This window comes from Canis lupus, chromosome 2 (assembly GCF_003254725.2).
Source record: "Canis lupus dingo isolate Sandy chromosome 2, ASM325472v2, whole genome shotgun sequence".
NCBI classification, from domain to species: domain Eukaryota; kingdom Metazoa; phylum Chordata; class Mammalia; order Carnivora; family Canidae; genus Canis; species Canis lupus.
In genome coordinates, this window is record NC_064244.1 from 17,796,340 (window position 1) to 17,817,814 (window position 21,475).

Genomic DNA, 21,475 nt, shown 5'->3' on the forward strand with positions numbered 1-21,475 from the left:
GAGTAACATGAGAATCAATTAACGTGGATAATTTTTGTTTTATTTGTTCACAGAATATTACACCCTATTTGAAATGATCTAATATCCGAGAAATGAGATTTCTATTCAGACAACTAGGCTGACTACTGTACACATATCCTCTTATGTAATACAACTGGCCAAACATAATACTCCCCATCAGTCAGATTCCCTGGCTCTCAGCACAGTCTTCTACAGCTTCTCTAAAACAACACAAATCAGACTTTCTGTTTATGGCTCCTCCCAAAGAAGCCTGAAAATCTATAAAATCCTTTCAAATATCTTAAAGAGGACATGTCATTTTTCATCATAAGTTTAAAATGTTAAAAAGGATGTACTTTCCAGAACATTAAATACTGATCTTCACAAATAAAAGCCACATATTCTATTAAATATATTCTATCCAAAAAAAATTTCACAACAGTTGTGTTAGCAATAAAAAAAATTTAAAAAACAAAAAACTGCAAACAACCTAAGTTCCAATAGTAAAAGAATTAATCATATAAACCCATTCTATGAATACTAAGCAGGAATTTTAAATATTGAGGTACAGAATGGGACTAGAGAAGACAGTTTCATGGATAATCTTTGCTTTGTCTATATTGCTTGAGTTTCAGAACATAAAATACAAGCATTAATCAAGTAATCAAATTTTTGAAGAAGACTAACAGGTACTTCAACTTCAATACCAAGTATGAACCACTCTCATGGAGGAAATCACTTACTTCATCAATAAAGGCTTGCTCCGGTTCTGGCTCTATTGTTTCTACTTGAACATCATCACTAAATTGTACCGTCTTCTTCTCTGTTTTGACTGCAAAACATGTAATATTTATCTTTTCCTTATAATAAACTTAAAATTCTATCCTAAGTACTTTAAATTGCATGAGAGAATTTGGATTTTTCTTATACTCCCTTCAATTTGGGAGACTCAATTTAAGGAATCATTAAACTACAGATTTAGGCAATAATAAGAGAACATTATTTTATGGAATTCTATGAAGATTTCTTAATTTTCTCTTCTAAAGATTTTACATTTTCCATAATAGATACTTCATTAAAAATAAGAGATGTGTTTCTGAAACAAAGATTAATCACCTACTACATATGAGAGTTTAGTAAATCGGTGGACCAAAAGTAAAGTTTTACAAGTCATAAATGAACTCTGCAAATTAAAATAAGTCCTCTTTTAAATTTCCAGTCCTTTCAAAGAAAAAAATCTCATTGGAAAGATCATGCTATTTCCATGTAGTGAACTAAAGTCAGCTATACATTCTATGGCAAGCCACTCAGACTTTTTAGTAAGAGAACGACATCCAGGTCAGTGAAGAACTTTATAAGTGACATTGGTAGTGATCTGAATTTTCCACTGAATTGGCCTGCATTTTTTAGTTACATTATTCTTTGAAATAAAAATGGGATTATGAAGGGATCTGCAAACCACTGGCCAGAAGCACATATTTCTCTTGCTTAACAAAGCAATCTTTTAAAACTATTTAATATATCATTAACTAGTAAATATAAAGCTATGATTAATAGAGCAATTAACTTTCTCCCCCAAAATATTGAGAGGCCCATACAGCTTTAAAGGAAAGAAATTCTTTTCTGCACTTTTCATCCTTGTACCAATGTGGTGAATCAGTATTAATAAAAATATTAAAAATCAAGATGAGAAGGGGTTTGGGAACAGAGCAGAATTAAGAAAGAAAAGGAAATATATTAAATTTTTACATGTGCATAATAGAATATTACATTTCCCCCCAAATGAATCTCTTATACCATTTTTTTTAAAGATTTTATTTATTTATTCATGAGAGACACACAGAGAGAGGCAGAGACATAGGCAGAGGGAAAAGCAGGCTCTCTGGGGGGAACCTGATGTGGGACTCGATCCCATAAAACTACGGGATCATGCCCTTAGCTGAAGGGAGATGCTCTACCACTGAGCCACCTGGGCGTCCCAATCTCTGATGCCATCTTATGAGATATGCCCATTTTAAAAATGCGGTTAACAGCAGCACTAGTAATATTAAAAACACTTGCAAAGGGAAAGCTAATGTATGACACAGCCTGGATTTAAATGCCAATCTATCTGGTGCTACCATCCCACATACTGGAATCTGGCTAATGATTTTTTTACTCTAAGAACAAGAACCCATACCACTTATGTATTCTGTGTTGTATGCTTCTGTATAAAATGCAGATAATTTAATTTCCATTCAAGTCACCATACAGTAAAATTCTATATACACACAAAAACTTTCTGCTGATTTTATTTTCCCATGGGGGTAAAAGAGACATGTGCTAGAGATATTTCTGCATATGCATGTGTGTATGTATTATATAGGTACACAAAATAAACTCTTTTCACAGTATCTTCCTACACTTTCACAAGGAAAACAAGCTAAGCAGGGTAGGTACTTCTACTGAACATTAAGTAAAGTGGGCTTGTTTCCTCATAAAGAATAATGCTATGAAGATCATGCTAATACTCATTTCCCAAGCCTAAGAACTACAATTCCATTACATAAGCTCTGCTGCTCCTGCTCTTCTTTTCAGTAGTCTAAAGTAAAACACAAGAAGAGCCAGAACACTCATTTTAAAGCTGCACTGATATATGTTGGGGGGGAAAAGATGAGCTGGCTATGATCCATAGGAGATCTTGGATCTCATCTTGAACAGAAGTCCAAGACAACTCTATCTTTCCCAATAGCTTATTGAGGACAAAATAAAAACAAAAAACCCAAACCTCAAAAAACAAAAAAATCACTACCATGAGCCCAGGTTAAAAAGTTGGCACACAATACATTGCCATTTAAAATGGGTTCTACAACATATTTTCTGAGCTCTAACAAAAAAGAGCTCCATTACTAGAATGGGGATCAGGAATCTGTCACTCTCATAAATCTGTCATAAAATGACATGAGACAACTTGGCAATAATTATGAGACAACATCATTTCATCAAAGATGAAAGTAATGTCTGATTTATTGTTAAAGCCTTCTCTTCAAAGTGAAGTGTTCCTAAATTTTTTCAAGAAAAGTATCTCTTTTATATATACATATATACACACATACACATGTATGTAAATATACACACACACATCTATGTATCACTTTTGTACAAATATTTATATAGTCTGTATCCTGGGTAAGACTGAGTACTATGGGGACACCTGAGTGGCTCATCAGTTGAACATCTGCCTTTAGTTCAGGGTGTGATCCTGGAATCCCAGGATTGAGTGCCCTTGGGGAGCCCGCTTCTTCCTCTGCCTGTATCTCTGCCTCTCTGTGTTTCTCATAAATAAATGAATAAAATCTTTTTTTAAAAAAAGAGTACGACATGCTGTTGGATATGAAAATATGACTAAGACAAAGATCCTTTCTTAAAATTCTTGTAAACTAAAAAAGACCTAAACATCCTGCAGCTTGTAACTGTCTCTAATCCCTTCTCCTGGCACTAGAAAACTAGATGAGGTGAGATATTTTGCCAGGTAACTACAGCTTACCAACTTATACATAAAAACTCTTAAAATTCTAAATCTTTCAGTCACTAAAATCTTTCTACACTAGAACATATTTCTGTTTCCTTAAAATAGAGAGAGGTTATGACTTAATCTTGATGACCCTCACTCATCATTATGATGATCAGTGAAGTATAGTATTATGTAAAAATATAGTGAACTGTCTACCAACATTTTGGTAGATTATCATTAGTTACATCTCCTGCAACTATTGTGCCTGCCAATAACATCACTTTTCCTCCTATGCACCACTTCCAAGTTTATTTCCCCTAGTAGCCCAGGTTTGGAAACCAAACAAAAAAGTACTTACATGATTAGTTATGGCTCCTTCTGACTATCTGACATGGAGGCTTAGGAAAGCCATTATATTGCTTACAGGCTACTGCTTCTGTTTGGAGCTAGACACTAAAGAAACGGCCTTAATCTTAGAACAGCAAGAATTCTCTAGAAGATTACACTGTACTAGTCATACTTTATCAACTGAAAATGAAAATACATAATGCAAAAATTTCATAACACTTCTTAATCTGCAGTTTTATAATGGCACATATCTAGTTTTTCAAAAGAAAAGTCCACAGTCAAAAAAAAACAAAACAAAACAAAACAAAACACACACACACACAAAAAAAAGTCCACAGTCTGCCCAATTATCTGATTAAGGACAATCTTAGTAGACAATTTCAATTTGTAGATAATTAGATGATTTCTGGTAAATAACCTACTGACTAGTAAGCTGCAGTTTTTGTTTTTTTTTTTTAATTTTTATTTAGAGACGTCTGACTGGCCTAGAGGTTAAGCGCCTGCCTTTGGCTCCGGGCGTGATCCCAGGGTACTGGGATTAAGTCCCACACCGGGCTTCCTTCAGGGAGCCTGAGCTTCTCCCTCTCTCTATGTCTCTGCCTCTCTCATGAATAAATAAAATCTTTACCAAAAAAATTTTTTTAAATTCCTGTTAGTAAAAAAAATAAATAAAAATAAATAAATTCCTGTTAGTTAATATACAGTGCAATACTGGTTTCAGGAGTAGAATTTAATGATTTATCACTACATACAATACGAAAATATGGAATGCTTCATAAATCTGTGTGTCATCCTTGCACAAGGGCCATTGTAATTTCCGTATCGCTCCAATTTTAGTATATGTATTGCAGAAGCAAGCACACAAGATGCAATCTTTGTAAACACTTTGCAGGCACTATCACCTGAGAGTCCTAGCTCAGCTTGTAACTTTCCATAACTTTCCATAAAGTTGAATTTACTCAACTTTCATTTAGAAGACAACTGTGGATTATCATCCACTTACAGACTAGAAAATACTTACTCATTTCTGGTTCAGCAGTAAGATCAGCAGTCACAAAATTAGAAGGAAATAACCCCATACCTTGATGGGTTTCACCTTTCCACCAGTTGGGATCACTAATGAGGAACAAAAAAGAATACCTGATTATAATAAAGATTTTTATCTCTATAAATGTCTACCTTTTACAGTGTTTAACTTGCATTATTACTGGATTTGAATCCCCCAAAAATCTAATGAGGGAAGAAATGAATGTACCATTATTACAAATAGAAGATGAAGCCTCAAAGATGTTAAAGAAGTGTTTAAACACACAGCTCTTATCTTTTGGAAGGCTGGTAAATGCTTTGAGGATTTAATACAAGATTGTGAACTTTCTCCCCAAAAGAGAGATCTCTATATTTGTCTTCAGGTAGTTCATGAGTTCCACTGTAAGATTCTTTTGTAATAAGATAATGATAGGCTCTTAATTCAGATTCATTCCTAAATGAGCGCTCTCTGTTGTATATACTCGCACATTCCCATCCCCACAAGAAACAACATGACAGATGACATTGTTTATAATAAAACGTTCACAATGAACACTCTCAGATACATCCCATGGTTCACCATTGTACCCTTGGAGCCTAGTATAAGGAAAGCTAGCAAGCTCTCAATGAACATTTTTGAATGAATCAATCAAGGTTTTGTGCAATTTCCAGCTAAGCAGCTCAAACTTCATTTTCTTTTACTCAAGAAACAACAGAAGTGTGATACTATAGGAATAAACTAAATTTTTTACAATTTATTTTTTAAAACCACTTGCAAATGTTAGTACTTCATTATCAGTAAAAATCATCAGTAACAATTTTTGAGTGAACATAAATAAAACTAGAGTCAAAAGCCAGATGTTCTCATCAGAAACACAAAGTTGCTGAAGGGGAGAGGCATAGAGGGATAACTGGGTGATGGACATTAAAGAGGGCATGTGATGTAATGAGTACTGGGTATTATATAAGGCTGGTGAATCAATCCTAGACCTCTACCTCTGAAACAAATAATACGCTCTACATTAACTGAATTTAAATTAAAAAACAGGGATGCCTGGGTGACTCAGCAATTAAGCATCTGCCTTTGGCTCGGGGAGTAATCCTGGGGTCTCGGGATCGAGTCCTGCATCAGACTCCCTGCATGGAGCCTGCTTCTCCCTCTGCCTGTGTCTCTGCCTCTCTCTATGCAGAGAGAATAAATGTCTCTCATGAATAAATAAATAAAATCTTAAAACAAAATAAAATAAGAAAACCGATGTATTGAATCACCTCCCATAATAATGTAAACGTATATAATGCCATGTAAAATGAATTTGTCCCACACAGATATACTATTATGCTATTTTTTGTGAATAAATAAGTTCAATATATTATGTATTTATCACATATTACATAAATACAAATACATATGTGGTATATTATCTAAAATCTTAACCTTAAAAAAAAAATAAAATAAAATCTTAACCTTACTAATTTAAATAATCCATATTATTAGATGGAACAAAAAAAAAATGAATAAACTAGATCTCCAAAAAAATAAAAACTATTTAAAGAAAAGATGAGAAAAAAAATTAAACTACAAAGTAAGAATCTAGGCAATATGACACAAGCAGAGCAACCAACTATCACACACAGGAAATATTTACATCAATATTTTTTCTTATTACCTTTGATAATGGCAATCAACAGGAATAATATGAAACACAGAAGTAATGTTATATATTTTCATATGAACGTCAACTTAATATCAATTTGATATTATCCATCACCTGTCATCAAGAACTGTAATAATTTCTCCAGCTTTAAAAGTAAGTTCATTATCTTCAGCAGCTTCAAAGTCATATATAGCACGAACTTTTCGACCTTCGTGTTGGTGGTTAGTTAAAAGATTAGATGTGCTTGGGTACAAAGTAGAAAGGGTGGTTGACTGTTGCCTTTGCTCCTTCAAGGATAACTCAATAGCTGGAAAATAATGAGTTAAAAAGACCCAAAATGTTAATATATCCAACGATCCAAAGAAGTACAAAAAGGTATCTGAAGGTAAAATATATTCTTTTAAATGTGGAGCTGGGAAGTAGGACATATCTTGACACACTGAACGAAAATAATTTCATCAATTTTATTCATTCACAACTGAAAGTTTAAAGAATAAACTATAAAAAAGTTGAACAGCATAATGACTAGTTTTTTAAGAGTTTATTTTTTTATGTAATCTCTGCACCCAACATGGAGCTTGAACTCATAATTCCAAGATCAAGAGTTGCATGCTCTACCAACTGAGCCAGCCAGGTGCCCCACATAATGACTACTTTTACTGAATGGATAAAAATTTAAATTATTCTGGGTAATAAAAAGATATAATCTCTTAAATCCACTTTTTTTATTTAGTTACAGATATTTTTATTTTCTTTCATCTTTTCAATATATTTTTATAGCTTCTGTTTCCAAAATGCTAAAGTCAATTGAGAAGTCAAGAGTCCCAAATCTCAAGGAAGACTTACTAAATCAGGGTATCAAAGGTATTATCCAAGAACCTGCACTTGGCTCCAAAGTTAAATCTTATGTAATTAGTCTAATAAGTGGATTTGGAAATAACTCTAATGAAGTTTCACGTGACAAATTCCCCCAGAGAAATTTCAAATGTGTGTTTTTCTTATGGTGGGGGGAAGGGGACAGACGGAGAGGGGGAGAGAATCTTAAGCAGGGTCCACGCCTAGCGGGGAGCCCCAGGTGGGTCTAGATCTCACAAGTCTGAGATCATGACCTGAGTCAAAATCAAGAACCAGACACTTGACTGACTGGCTGAGGCACCCAGGCACCCCTCAAATGTGTCTATCCCTTCCACTCTTCCCCTAGTAAAGGCTATCATCATATGTCACTCAGGCTCTGCAATGTAATCTGCACTGATTACCCAACTTTCAACTCAAACCATGACCCCTTCATCCCTTCCATCTCTGTTCTACATTGATAAAAGACCTATAAGACAAAGAAAACTTTAAAACTATCATAAGGAAATACAGGAAAGTACCTTTTAAGATTTGGGGTTAAGGAAAAATAAGATACAAAAAAAAGCAAAAATCATAATAAGCAAATATTTGACTAGATTAAAATTTTAAAATTTCATTTGATAAAATATACCATTATCAAAGTCAAAATAAAAGCCAAAAATCAAGAGCAGGTATCTATAATAGAAATAACAGGCAAAAGTTTAACATCCAAAATTAAGACTTTCTACATATCATTATCTTAAAAAGCCACACACACACAAAAAACCTCAGTAAGAGACATCATCAGTATAGCTAATGAACATACAAAAGAGGACCAGCCTCACTAGTAAGCAAGGGGATAAAAGTCAAGATAAATGGACATTATTTCCAACCTATCAGAATCACAAATATTAAATTCTGACAATATCAAATGTTTTCAGGAGATAAAAAATACAATAACTACTTTCATATACTGCTAATGGCAAAAGAAAGAATAAAACTATTTTGCAAAGTTGAAGATGTACTTCCCCCATAAGCCAAAAATATCAGTTGCAGTCACACAAAACACACACACACAAAAGAAAATATGTACAAGAATACTCAATGCAGCCCACTTACTATAGTAATAAAAAAACAAACCAACCAAAAAACCCAAACATCACAAGAAAATATGTACAAGAATACTCAACGCAGCCCACTTACTATAGTAATAAAAAAAACAAACAAACCAAAAAACCCAAACATCCATCAGTAGCCGGACAGATAAACTATAATATATATTTATCAGTACAATGGAATATTATATAATGGCTGAAATAAATGAATTCGATTTATATGTTTTATTATGATCGTAGACATACTGTTGCATAAAAATAAACTACAGATGGTATAACTACTGACAGAAAAAATGTGGTGGATGCATAAAAGTATTTAGTATTGTTTATAGAGACAGAGTGTAATAAAAACAGTATTGCCCATAGACTTAAAGGACATATGAATACTAGTTGTCTTAGAAGAGTATCAACTGACACCAAAGAGGGGCACAAAGCAGATTTCAAGGTTAGCTTATAAAGTCCTATGTCTTTTATTTTTAAATATCTCAGTAAACAAATATTAAGTAAGGGACCCATTTCCTTCCCACCTTTCCAACATCGGGGACTTAAAAACATACCTTTTGCTAAGTCTTCTTCTTCTTTTTTGTTAGCCACAGTACCAGGATCTTTGGCAACCAATGCTGGGCTTGCTTTTGCTTGATCTGCAGCCTAACACAAAGAAAGGAACACAATATTTGAAGACTGTTCTCAAATTTTCCTACTTCCTTAATCTAAGAACTTTCAAGAGCTTTCTTAATCAATCTACTAGATTTTTAAAGCAGAAGATAATCCAAACGGAGCAGTCTCCACTCTGAAAGGAGAAGAGTTCGAACTGGAGAGAAAAGACCTGGACACTGAGGATGAAGAGCCTAATCGCACTCTCTTAAATTTGTGTAAAGATAGGAAGCTGAAAGAAGACAAACAAAAGAAGACAGACTAGGGGAGATTTAAAAATTGTTAGAAAAATCCTAAAACCAGAAAAAGGGAGAGAGACTCTTTCCCAGAGATCTTGGGAAAGGGAAGGCAATACTATTTTAAAAACAAAGTTTTTAAATTTAAACCATCTATTCAACAGTTATATTTTATTGCTTTCTTGCAGATTAAGAGGCAGGATGGTATCTTTAGGAGTAGAGACTTATATACAATGATATAATATTCATAAAATTACACTATTTTATAAACTAAAATACAAATAGTTAATTCTGACAATATAGTTCAGTTACCAGTAACTGCTAGCGAGCGCACACACACTCACTTTTCATATCTCTGACGCTTAATAATGTCCTCCCCTTTGGCTCCTGTAACTCTGTCCACATTTTTCCCTATTGAGTTTTAACTCAACAGCTAAATAGTTTTAGTCAACAGCTAAAATAATCACTTTCTCAATGAAGCATTCCTAAACCCCTAAATGAAGTACTCCCTCCTCTGTGTTCCTCTGATAGTATTTTTAACAAGGTAAAAGGTATGCTCTGGGTAGTTAAGAATGTAAATGGTGGAGTCAGGCAAACATGGGTTCAAAACCTAAATCTACCTGGTTCAAATATATATATAGGCTGTGAACAGTTACAAATGTTTATCAGAATACCCAAATCAACCAAGAACGACAACAAAATTGGAATTCCAAAGTATTCAAATTAACACATGCACAGCACATAGAACAATGCCTGGCACAAAGTAAGAGTCAATACATCTCAACTTCTATTAAAATTATCTGCTTATATCTATCTCCCTAACCGTGCTCTATGTTTCCTGAGAATATATGTGCCTAAATATGGATTGTGAGCAATCAAGAAATAATTATTGAGTAAATAAAAGATAAAATAGTCAAAATTATAGTAAAATACAGTATATCTACATTATAATATTGTAATACATTATAATGTATATCTACATTACTATATTTTATATTGTCAAATGAATACACAAAGCACTTATCACTGTCATTCAGAACTGAAGAAATGATAAAGAATTCCCAAATAAGCAAAAGCTACAGGAGTTCATCACTACTAAAAGGGTTTCACAAGAAATGTTAGGGGGGGGATTCCTGGGTGGCTCAGTGGTTTAGCGCCTGCCTTTGGTCCAGGGCGCGATCCTGGAGTCCCGGGATCAAGTCCCACATCAGGCTCCCAGCATGGAGCCTGCTTCTCTCTCTGCCTGTGTCTCTGCCTCTCTATGTCTATCATAAATAAATAAATAAATCTTAAAAAAAAAAAAAGGAGTAAAAACCTTTAAAAAAATAAATAAAAGAAAAGAAATGTTAGAGGGACTACTTCATGGGGAGAAAAGCCCCTCAAGGGCATGCTGGGCTGCACTGAGGACCAGGTTGTTTCCTGCCATTTTAACAGTGACACCTATTCTTCCAATTCAACGTTGGGGCCAGCATTGCCACCAATGACCACTTTGTCAAGCTCATTTCCTGTTACGAAAACGAATTTGGCCAAAGCAACTGGGCGGTCCACCTTATGGTCCACATGACCTTCAAGGAATATCAGCTCCTGCTAGAGCACAAGAGGAGAGAGAAGCCCTCAACTGCTATGGAGTCCTTGCTCCAGCTCATCTCCCAACATGTGGAGAATCTCCCATCCTCAACAAAGTTTTCATCCTAGACACCATGAAGAAGAAAAGAGGCTTAGAGAGCCTACCTTGTACCATCAGTAAAGCACACTGTACTAAGCCAAAAAAGAAAGAAAAGGACAACCAAATCGTAATGGAAGTAAACTGTCACTATGTGCAGATGACATGGTACTATATATAGAAAATCCTAAAGACTCCTCTGAAAAACTATCAGAACTAATACATTAATCCAGGAAAACTGAAGAACACAAAATTAATACACAGAAATCTGCTGCACTTCTATACACTAATGACAATCAGAAAGAGAAATTAAGAAAACAATCCCATTTACAATCCCCATCAAAATGAATAAAATGCCTAGTAATAAATTTAGCCGGGAAAGTGAAAGACCTGTACCCTGAAAACTGTAAGACAATAATGAAAACAAATGAAGATGACCCAAATAAATGAAATATGTCAAACTTATGAATTGGAAGAATATTACTAAGATGTCCATACTACCCAAAACATCTACAGATTCAATGTAATCCACATCAAAATATTAATTATATTTTTCACAGAACTAAAACAAAGAATTCTAAAATTTGTATGGAACTACAAAAGATGCCAGAGAGTCAAAAAAATCTTGAGCAAGAAAAACAAAGCTGGGAATATCACACTCCTAGATTTCAAAATATACTATGAAGTTATAATATAACCAAAACAGTATGGTACCAGCACAAAAACAGAAACACAGGTCAATGGAACATAAAAGACAATCCAGAAATAAAATAATACTTGTGGTCAATTAATCTATGACAAAGAAAGTAGAGATATACAATAGGAAAATGAGTTTCTTCAACAAATAATGTTGACAAAACTGGACAGCTACATGCAAAAGAATGAAACTGGGCCACTTTATTGTACCACATACAAAAATAAACTCAAAATGGATTCAAGTCTTAAATGTAAGACTGAAACCATACTACTCCTAGAAGAAAACAGGTAGTTAAGCTCTCTGACATCGGTTTGTTTATTTATCTATCTATCTATCTATCTATCTATCTATCTATCTATCTATTTATTATAGTCACACAGAGAGAGAGAGAGAGGCAGAGACATAGGCAGAGGGAGAGCAGGCTCCATGCACCAGGAGCCCGACGTGGGATTTGATCCCGGGTCTCCAGGATCACGCCCTGGGCCAAAGGCAGGCTGCGCCACCCAGGGATCCCTGACATCGGTCTTATATTTTTTTGGATCTATCTCCTCAGGCAAGGACAACAAAAGGAAAAATAAACAAATGAAACTACAACAAACTAAGAAGCTTTTGCACAGCAAAGGGAAATATGAATAAAACAAAATGGCAACCTACTGAATAGGAGAAAATATTCATAAATGATATATCAGATAAGAGGTTAACATCCAAAAAATATTAAAGAACTCATATAACTCCGTATTTAAAAAAAAAAAATACAATCTAAAATAGAGAGAGGACCTAAATAGACATTTCTCAAAAGAGACATACTGATGACATACATGAAGAGATATTCACTAACAATTAGGGAAATACAAATCAGGACCACAATGAGACAATCACTTCACATCTGACAGAATAGCTAGTATAAAAAATAAATTATAAGTGTTGGCAAGGATGTGGAGAAAAAGGAACCCCTGCATTGTTGGTGGGAGTGTAAACCGGTAAAGCCACTATGGAAAAGAGTATGTAGGTTCTTCCTCAACAAATTAAAAATACAACAATCATAAAATTTAGCAATTCTCGTTTTTATCTGAAAAACTTCTAGGTTCCTAATCCAAAGACAAAAAAACACACCAATTCTAAAAAAAAAGACATATGCACGCCTGTGCTCACTGCAGTACAAAAACCAAGACTGGAAGCAACCTAAGTGTCCTCCCATAGAGGAATGGATAAAGAAGATGTGGTATACGTGTACATGCGCGCAGAAGCAAGCGCGCGCGCACAAACACACACACACACACACACACAATTACTGAGCCATAATAAAAAAATAAAATCTTGCCATTTGCAACATGTATAGACCCAGAGGGTATAATGCTAAGTGAAATAAGTAGAGAAAAACATATGGTATGATTTCATGTATTATATGGAATATAAAAAGCAAAACAGAAACAGACTCAGATACAGAAAAGAAACTGAAGGCTACCAAACAATAGGCAGGTGAAGGTGATGGACAAAACAGGTGAAGGGGATTAAAAAATACAATCTTCCAATGTGGTTTACGTATACAATGGAATATTACTCAGCCATTAGAAACAACAAATACCCACCATTTGCTTCAACGTGGATGGAACTGGAGGGTATTATGCTGAGTGAAGTAAGTCAATCGGAGAAGGACAAACATTATATGTTCTCATTCATTTGGGGAATATAAATAATAGTGAAAGGGAATATAAGGGAAAGGAGAAGAAATGTGTGGGAAATATCAGAAAGGGAGACAGAACATAAAGACTCCTAACTCTGGGAAACGAACTAGGGGTGGTGGAAGGGGAGGATGGCGGGGGGTGGGAGTGAATGGGTGACGGGCACTGAGGGGGGCACTTGACGGGATGAGCACTGGGTGTTATTCTGTATGTTGGTAAATTGAACACCAATAAAAAATTAATTTATTATTTAAAAAAAAAGGGAAAAAAAAGATACAATCTTCCAATTATAAAATAATTAAGATGGAGGGATATAATGTACAGCACAGAGAATCAATAATACTCTAACAACTCTCTATCGTAGCAGATAACTAGACTTATTAAAGTGACCATTTCATAATGTACATAAACACTGAATCATTATGTTGTACACCTAAAACTAATAAAATATTTTATGTCAAAATTCAATAAAAAAGAGAAGAAAGTGCAGAAATAAGTATATTATCCTATATTCCTGAACTGCACTCTTTAAAATTCCTTCCTATTACTGGGTTCTAAGTGCAGCAACAATACATACACTAGTAGTCAGTCAAATACAGTCACGGTGCTAGCATTTCTTTTATCTCTATGTCACAAGTTAGGGCTACAAGAACTGCAGCAGAATGAGTTAACTAAGTATGACTTTTCTTAATATTTTTGTATTATTTTCTTCTGTACTTAGATGAAAAAATGTACTTTAAAAATTCCCTTTACTTTTGGAGGCTTCTCTTAAGTATGCTGACAAAGATCTAGCCTGATCAAGATGAATAATGATTATGCAACTGAGTTTAAAATCTAGAGGTACTTGTGATGATCCTACAAGATACATTTTTTTTAAATTTTTTTAAAATTTTTATTTATTTATGATAGTCACACACAGAGAGAGAGAGAGAGAGAGAGAGAAGCAGAGACATAGGCAGAGGGTGAAGCAGGCTCCATGCACCGGGAGCCCAATGTGGGATTCGATCCCGGGTCTCCAGGATCGCGCCCTGGGCCAAAGGCAGGCGCCAAACTGCCACCGAGGGATCCCCAAGATACATTTTTCATTAAATATGAAGTTCTTCACAAACATGGTTTTCAATGATAAACTATCAGATATTATTTTTTTAAATCACCGTTCTACCTCATCATATTTTACTTTATATGCATTTTATGTATTTCTTGTGGCTGAAGATAATAACTACAACAAAATTAGCTTTCATATACTTTAGAACATACCAGATGAAAAAAAGTAACTCTTTACTATCGCTGATGTGTGTCCTGAACCTCTTGAACAGGAGAGTAACCTAACTTCTGTACCAGTCAATAAATAAATGCTCTTGCCAGTGTTCACTCCACTTCTTGTCCTTTGAAGCCTAGTCCGGACAGACACATATCCACTAACCTCTATATCAAACGGAAGGCAGGATCGTGTAGTGGAAAGAACACTGGACTGAGAGTCAGGAGGCCTGTGTTCTAGTTCCAGCTCTGTCAATTACGAGCTGTGGCCCTGGGGAAGTCACTTAACCATTCTGGGTCTGTTTCCTCATCTGTAAAATGAGGGCAGTAGATTAGAGAATCCCTAAAGCTGTTCACACAACTATCTGAGATTCTAGGTTAACCAAACAAAGCTACATATCACATGGGTCATTAGTTCTCCTTCCTTCTCTAACTAGAACAAATCCCTTTGTGGCCTGAAAAGCAGTTTTCACCTGCAGTGAGAGTTGTACTCAAAAGCAGCATGTCTCAAACTTAAATGTGCACACAGAATTATCCAGGGAGCTTGTTAAAATAGAGATAATGAATCCATAGTTCTAGAGTGGCACCCAAGATGCTGCATTTTTAACAAACTTTCATGTGATGATGATGAAGTAATAAGCTCTAGAAAAGCTTTTCAGGGCACAGAAACTACAATCTCATTAATCATCTTTATGATTAATATACTTCCTCATTTTCTGCGAGTCTACCCTTTGATAAATAAACAATGCCTCTTTTGTCAAGGAATTCATTAGAAGATTTTTCTGCATAAAATTATTCCTTAATTATACAGATTTTAGAAATTATTCTGAGAGTAGTAAAAAGCCAGCTACAAATTATAAATAAATACTTCTTAAAGATATATTTCATCATTGTAAAACCATTCATAAGCCAAATTTCTTCAAGTAAGAAGAAAAATATCCTTTCCTTCCTTCATCTCTCAAACATACTTTTGGATCTTCACACTTCAAGAATATTCAGATAAACTAAAAGAGTGCTCTGGGGAAGAAATCTAAAAAGAGTTTTCTGTGCGTGCTTTCACACCACTTGTGATATTCTGTCCCAATAATGGAGTAGGGAAAGGCAGTATAATAAATTACCACACATTTTAAGTCCCCTAGATTAGCAGGAGATCCCAAAGGATGGTTACCCAGAATAGAAAAAAAAATGAGACACCCTTCAATTTTTCCTTTAATACGTAAATTAGAAATTGATCCCATTACACATAAATTGGAGGAGGAAGGGGCAGAAAGGAAATTTAAGCCTTTCACTCAATCATCTTTACAAACCAGTCAGCTCTTATTAAGGGAAAAGAGGCTTTTTGTGCTTCTCTCCTCTTGACTCCCTTATCTCCTTCTCATTTCTAATACAAGTATTCTTAAATTGCATAATAAAAAGAACCTCTATACTCATCCTTAAATTTTAAGGATATCCTGATTTTTAAGCTGTCATTCTTTGTAGACAAAATTAAAGCATGAAGCCTATTTAACAAGATTGTCAGTACCACCTAATATCATATAAAGCAATTTTGTCTATGTTATTAAAAACTCTAAAAAATCTTAAATTGGGGCAGCCCCAGTGGCGCAGCGGTTTGGCGCTGCCTGCAGCCTGGGGTGTGATCCTGGAGACCTAGGATCGAGTCCCACATCAGGCTCCCTTCATGGAGCCTGCTTCTCCCTCTGTGTCTCTGCCCCTCTCTCTGTGTCAATAAATATATAAAATCTTTAAAAAAAAATCTTAAATTGTAAAATGCTAATCTAATTTATTTCCAAGGAAGGAGAAAGTGTGGGAAGGTAGAAGTTAGAACACATTAATATTCCCCCTGTATTTTTCCGGCACCACTGATTATTAACAAAAATTATTAAAAGATTATTTTAAAAAATCCTTTGCAGTAGTAAAAACTACCTGGGTTTGAGGGGGAAAGAAAAATTCATATAAATGTGGCTACATTAAAGACACATGCAACTTTACAAAATACCTGAGAACCAATAGCTGGAAATGTAACTCCTTGTTCCTTAAGGTTCTTAATCATTGCCGATATTAGACTAAGCTGTGGATCATTCTTAAATTCATCTGTCCATTCAACCATAAGAGCCTTTAATTTTTCACAGACTTTAGGATGACCCTGAAAAAAGAAAAAATTTAATAAAAACTACTAATTTCCTGGCTAATGTTTTAACACAAGATACATTAAATATAAAAATTATAAAGTGCGGAAGATATTTTTTAAATCACAAATTACCCCTAGCTATAGATGATACAATAAGAAAACAGAGTGGATTACCATAAATAAGTTTTGTCACACTATGAAACAATAGATGATATCAACATACATACCTTATGTCAAAGTAAACATTAAGTATGTATTAACTTATTTTGGACGTCAGAGTGATGGAACTTTTTAGAGTATTTTGCAACTAAGTGAGCTTTGTACATCAAGAAGACAAAAGTAGTCTGTTTTGTTTTGGTTATTTTGCAGACAAAAAAAAAAAAAAAAGAAACAGTTGGAAAAAGAAAAAAAAAAAAGACAGTTCCTTTATTCCTAATCCCTGACTTTTAAAACTATGCCTGTGTATTTTTTCCAAGTTATCTAATTATCTGAGACCTGGTTTGTGGTCCACTATATGTCAGTATTTCTAGAAACTTCATTTCTTCAAAATAACATCTCTCCCTCAAGTATAAATCAATATGTTCACTATAAAATATTGGAAAATAAAGAAATCCTTTCTCTTATATGTAGCTGTTTGCTTTTCAAAATAGTTGTTCATGCTACTAACTACAAGTTCGAATATCTCATCTTCAATTTAATTACAGAAAACACTATATACTAAAATCTCTTCATAAACAGTCATACATTTTGATGGACATTCAGGACATTAAAGGAATAGTTATTAATTAGTGGAAAATACCTAAATATAATTGAATAAAGCAAAAAAGGAAAAGAACACATAATCATACTCGAAAACAAAGTACAGAAATTCTGTAAAAAATTATTTAAATAAACTTTTATCTCATTTCTGGACTGTTTTCTATTAAAACCTAGAGAGAAACATTTTTTCCCCAAAAACACGAGGTATTTTCCCTCTTAACATCTTAAAATTTTTCCTGATTATATAATATCCCATCCTCTCTCCTCCTCCCAAAAGAGTCAGAAATAATTACCTTCACAATGCATAAATTTTTACTGGAAAAACTCACGTTACTTAGAAACTTAAATTCTTTTAATTCCTTGAATTGCATAAATGGAATTCTTTTTTTTTCATAAATGGAACTCTTTATTGCACATCCAGTTAAATGAAAAGCATAACATTAAAATCCTGTCATGGTGAGATAGTGGCCTTTCTTGTATCACAATGAAAATAGTGTCATACTTTGGCAGTATTTCTGAACAGCTCACATTGGGAAAATACCTCCGTGGCTACACAAAAGGTTACAAAAACTGTGACTAAAATAGACTGGTATTATTTAATCAGATAGAGAAATACATGTATTTTCTTATTAGATGAAAAGAATGATAAAACAGATTAAATATACTCTAATCTGGTTAAAACAGCAAAAATAATTCTCTAACTATATAAACTTGTAGTCTCTTCAGCAAAATAGCATTTACCTTACTTACATATTGGATAGACACAGCCTAGGAAGGATTTTTAAAAAAAATAAAGTACAGACCAGTCATTTGTGATTTAAAATGTGAAAAACTGAACAATGAAATACAGGAAGACAATTGTGTTCATTCATATCTAAAAATAATGTTCCTTACCTTGTTTAATACGTTGCTTACTTCACTAGCAAAATCTCTTGAACATACTTCTAAATGAAAAATTTTGCCACAGTTTGATACACATGCTCCTAGAAGCTAAAAGTAGAATATCACAAGTTAAAATGTCTCAATTTTAGCAGTTTACTTTGTGGTAAAACTTAAAATGAAATCACTTACAGTCAGAGCTTGCATAGCAACATGAGGATCTTTATGGTTCACTCTCCTCATAATAGATCGAAGACAATCTTTAGGTCTGAAAAATAAATATAACAATCAATCAGTAGTATACCCAGGCTTTTCCCCTCTTAACTGTAATAGGCAACAGACTCCTATACAAAAGGTAGACTATAGTAGAGAGGCCTAATTTCTATTAATGACACAACTGAACTGTACACTAAGAAGTTCCTTTAAATTTTTCAAACAAAATTAACAGGCTCTCTTCCTTAGCAATCATAGATTAGTCATTTCACACTACTTATAGGTGAAAAAGTTCTGAAAATGAAATGATAGACCCAAACTTCCACTTCTAGTTATGATGGAATAAACTGAATTAGACCTATACTCCTGCTACAAATGAGAAAACTGGAAAAATATATTTAAAATATACACTCAGGTCCCTGTGACATTAGGTCACAGGCAGTGCTGAATGATCTCTAAGAAGAAATTATTAACTACTAAGCCCCAACTTTTCATTCAGAAGCACTTTCCAGCTATCAGTACAGGCTTTCTGCCTAAAGGCAGTTTCTGGATATCTGTGTAGAGGTGATCCCAAGAAGAGAATGATGATGATTTCACTGAGTTGAAAGGATAGAAATCAGAATTCAGGGAGGCTGAGGAAGCTAAAATTCATAAGACAGAGTAAAAGGAGCTACATGAAGAAATAGTTCTGGATACCTACATAGAGTCCACTTAGGTCTACCTATGCCACACATGCATAGATTAAAACCTTCATAAGGCTGGACAAAAAATGACTGCAAACTATATACTCAAAGAGTTCCCAAAGCTCACACAGTTGTCAGAGTTCATATCAAAATGGAGAGTCCTTGCTAAATAATCTAGAGCATTCACTGGATACACGGAGTTTAGGCCTTAGTACTGGGACTAACCTATCCCAAAAGACTACTCTAAATCCATCCTAAAACAAGCTAAAAACAAGCCATAAGGAGTTAATTCAATGTAACTTCAGTTGTTGAGCGTCTGCCTTTGCTCAGATTGTGATCCCGACGTCCTGGAATCAAGTCCTGCATCTGGCTCCTGTGGGAAGACTGCTTCTCCCTCTGCCTATGTCTCTGCCTCTCTCTGTGTGTCATTCATGAATGAATGAATAAAATCTTAAAAGAAATATTTTTTGAGAACCTAAACACATAAGTGTTCCACAGATTTAGTTACTTGTTATTACTATTACTGCTACTTGTGTAAGCCTAAAGGGAAGAAGCAATTACCACTAATTCATAAAGAAAATGTTTTTAGCATTCCCAGACCCCAAACATAACTTCTCTTAGGCTTTTCTGATACCTTAGGACACGTCTTACTAATGGATGCACAAAGTAAGTCAAAATAAAGCAGATGCTCACAGACATAGTTCAAAACTATGGTGGCTTGATGCTGAGATGCTGAGTGTAGCTCCTCAGAATAGAGCTGGGAGGCACTACTTTTGCTGCTACAGGGGTGTGCTATCTCTAAAACAGCGCAAAGAAAAACTGAACGCCATTTTCACTTCTGGCCTTTTTTTATACAGTGAAAATACCCTTCAAATCTCTTTTAGTTAAGGTAAACAGGTACTAATGTAGGTCCTTCCATGAGAGCGAAGTGGCATAATACAAAACTTCCAGAAGCAGGGGATACTTATACTTTCACGTGACTGTGGCTTCTAATGACTTTTTCTCAAATAGACCAGCCACAAGACAGACTTTTTAGGAATGTACACAGCTGCCTTGGCATATGTCAGTTCTGGTGAAATAAAGCATCAAATTCAGTTTCATTATCCATAGGTATTATTTCAATCCACCTCAACAAACTACTATGGGTTTCAAAGAAAGTAGAGCTTTAAGAGGGGCCTCTTTTCTATCAAATCCTCTCTACTCTACTTGTCTCCCACCATACCACTCAGTCATTCGGTTACCATGTGAAGTTACAACTACTAAACTTAAGCTACTTCATGCTCAAAGGTAAATAAAAATTAAGGCGTGAACCCTTCTTAACCTTCAGACACAAATACCACAGAGCCATGCTACTGTGCTTTCTTTTGCAATTCACACTTTTCCAGTTTCCCACAGAAAACAGAGCTGCACGATCCTGGAGACCCGGGATCGGATCCCACATCGGGCTCCCGGTGCATGGAGCCTGCTTCTCCCTCTGCCTGTGTCTCTGCCTCTCTCTCTCTCTCTCTCTGTGACTATCACAAATAAATAAATTTTAAAAAAAATTTATAAATAAAAAAAAAAGAAAACAGAGCTGCAGAACTTGAAGCTCTTAAGGCAATTCTGAAAAGCATATATTCTTTAAACAAATTTTATCAACAGTCACTCCTTTGATCTAACAGTGATTAATAAAACTTTTTATTCTTGCTCATTCATCTTATTGGAAAAAAGTACCCAGAAAGCAAGAGCCCTCTACATATAGTACCTTACATTTCTATCAGTGCTAAAGGATACTGACCCTATGATTAAACCAGTTTGGTCACCAAAACCGTCACACTGAATCACCATCTCCATGTAAATTACAAATTACACTGTGAAAAAAATATTCAACAGGTAGCAAATAACTGCTGATAATGCTTTCATTAACTAACATTATACTGTCATCTTCACTTTTGCTTTTATGAATTTTCATAAGTTTTACCAAGTCATGTATATAAAACAAAACCATGAAAGGTCACCATGAAACTAAATCTTTATGACTACCTAAATCTTTATGACATGTTAACTGTTCTGTTCTTATTTACAAATATTTACAAATGGGTAGAACTCTTTCAACACATAATAACAATTTTCTATGTAAAAGTCATAAACAAATGTTAGATGAGAGTAGTAAAGGA

General features: G+C 34.5%; 1 protein-coding gene and 1 non-coding gene across 4 annotated transcripts in view; both read right to left on the minus strand.

Moving 5' to 3' along the window:
* The window catches only part of STAM (signal transducing adaptor molecule), a 79,789-nt gene that overhangs the window by 17,976 nt on the left and 40,338 nt on the right, over nt 1-21,475 (minus strand). For 2 of the 3 annotated variants that reach the window (XM_049097262.1, XM_049097274.1), the window contains 7 exons: nt 18,616-18,691; nt 18,439-18,534; nt 16,651-16,800; nt 9,026-9,116; nt 6,637-6,829; nt 4,863-4,957; nt 744-832 (listed from right to left, as the gene is read on the minus strand). In XM_049097262.1, the coding sequence (XP_048953219.1) occupies nt 744-832; nt 4,863-4,957; nt 6,637-6,829; nt 9,026-9,116; nt 16,651-16,800; nt 18,439-18,534; nt 18,616-18,691 (790 nt within the window). The remainder of the gene's footprint in view (nt 1-743; nt 833-4,862; nt 4,958-6,636; nt 6,830-9,025; nt 9,117-16,650; nt 16,801-18,438; nt 18,535-18,615; nt 18,692-21,475) is intronic. The other variant, XM_049097266.1, reaches the window with a different exon arrangement.
* Nucleotides 4,599-4,702, minus strand: LOC112659124 (U6 spliceosomal RNA). The gene has a single exon (XR_003136198.1). It is a non-coding gene; the product is annotated as a U6 spliceosomal RNA (small nuclear RNA).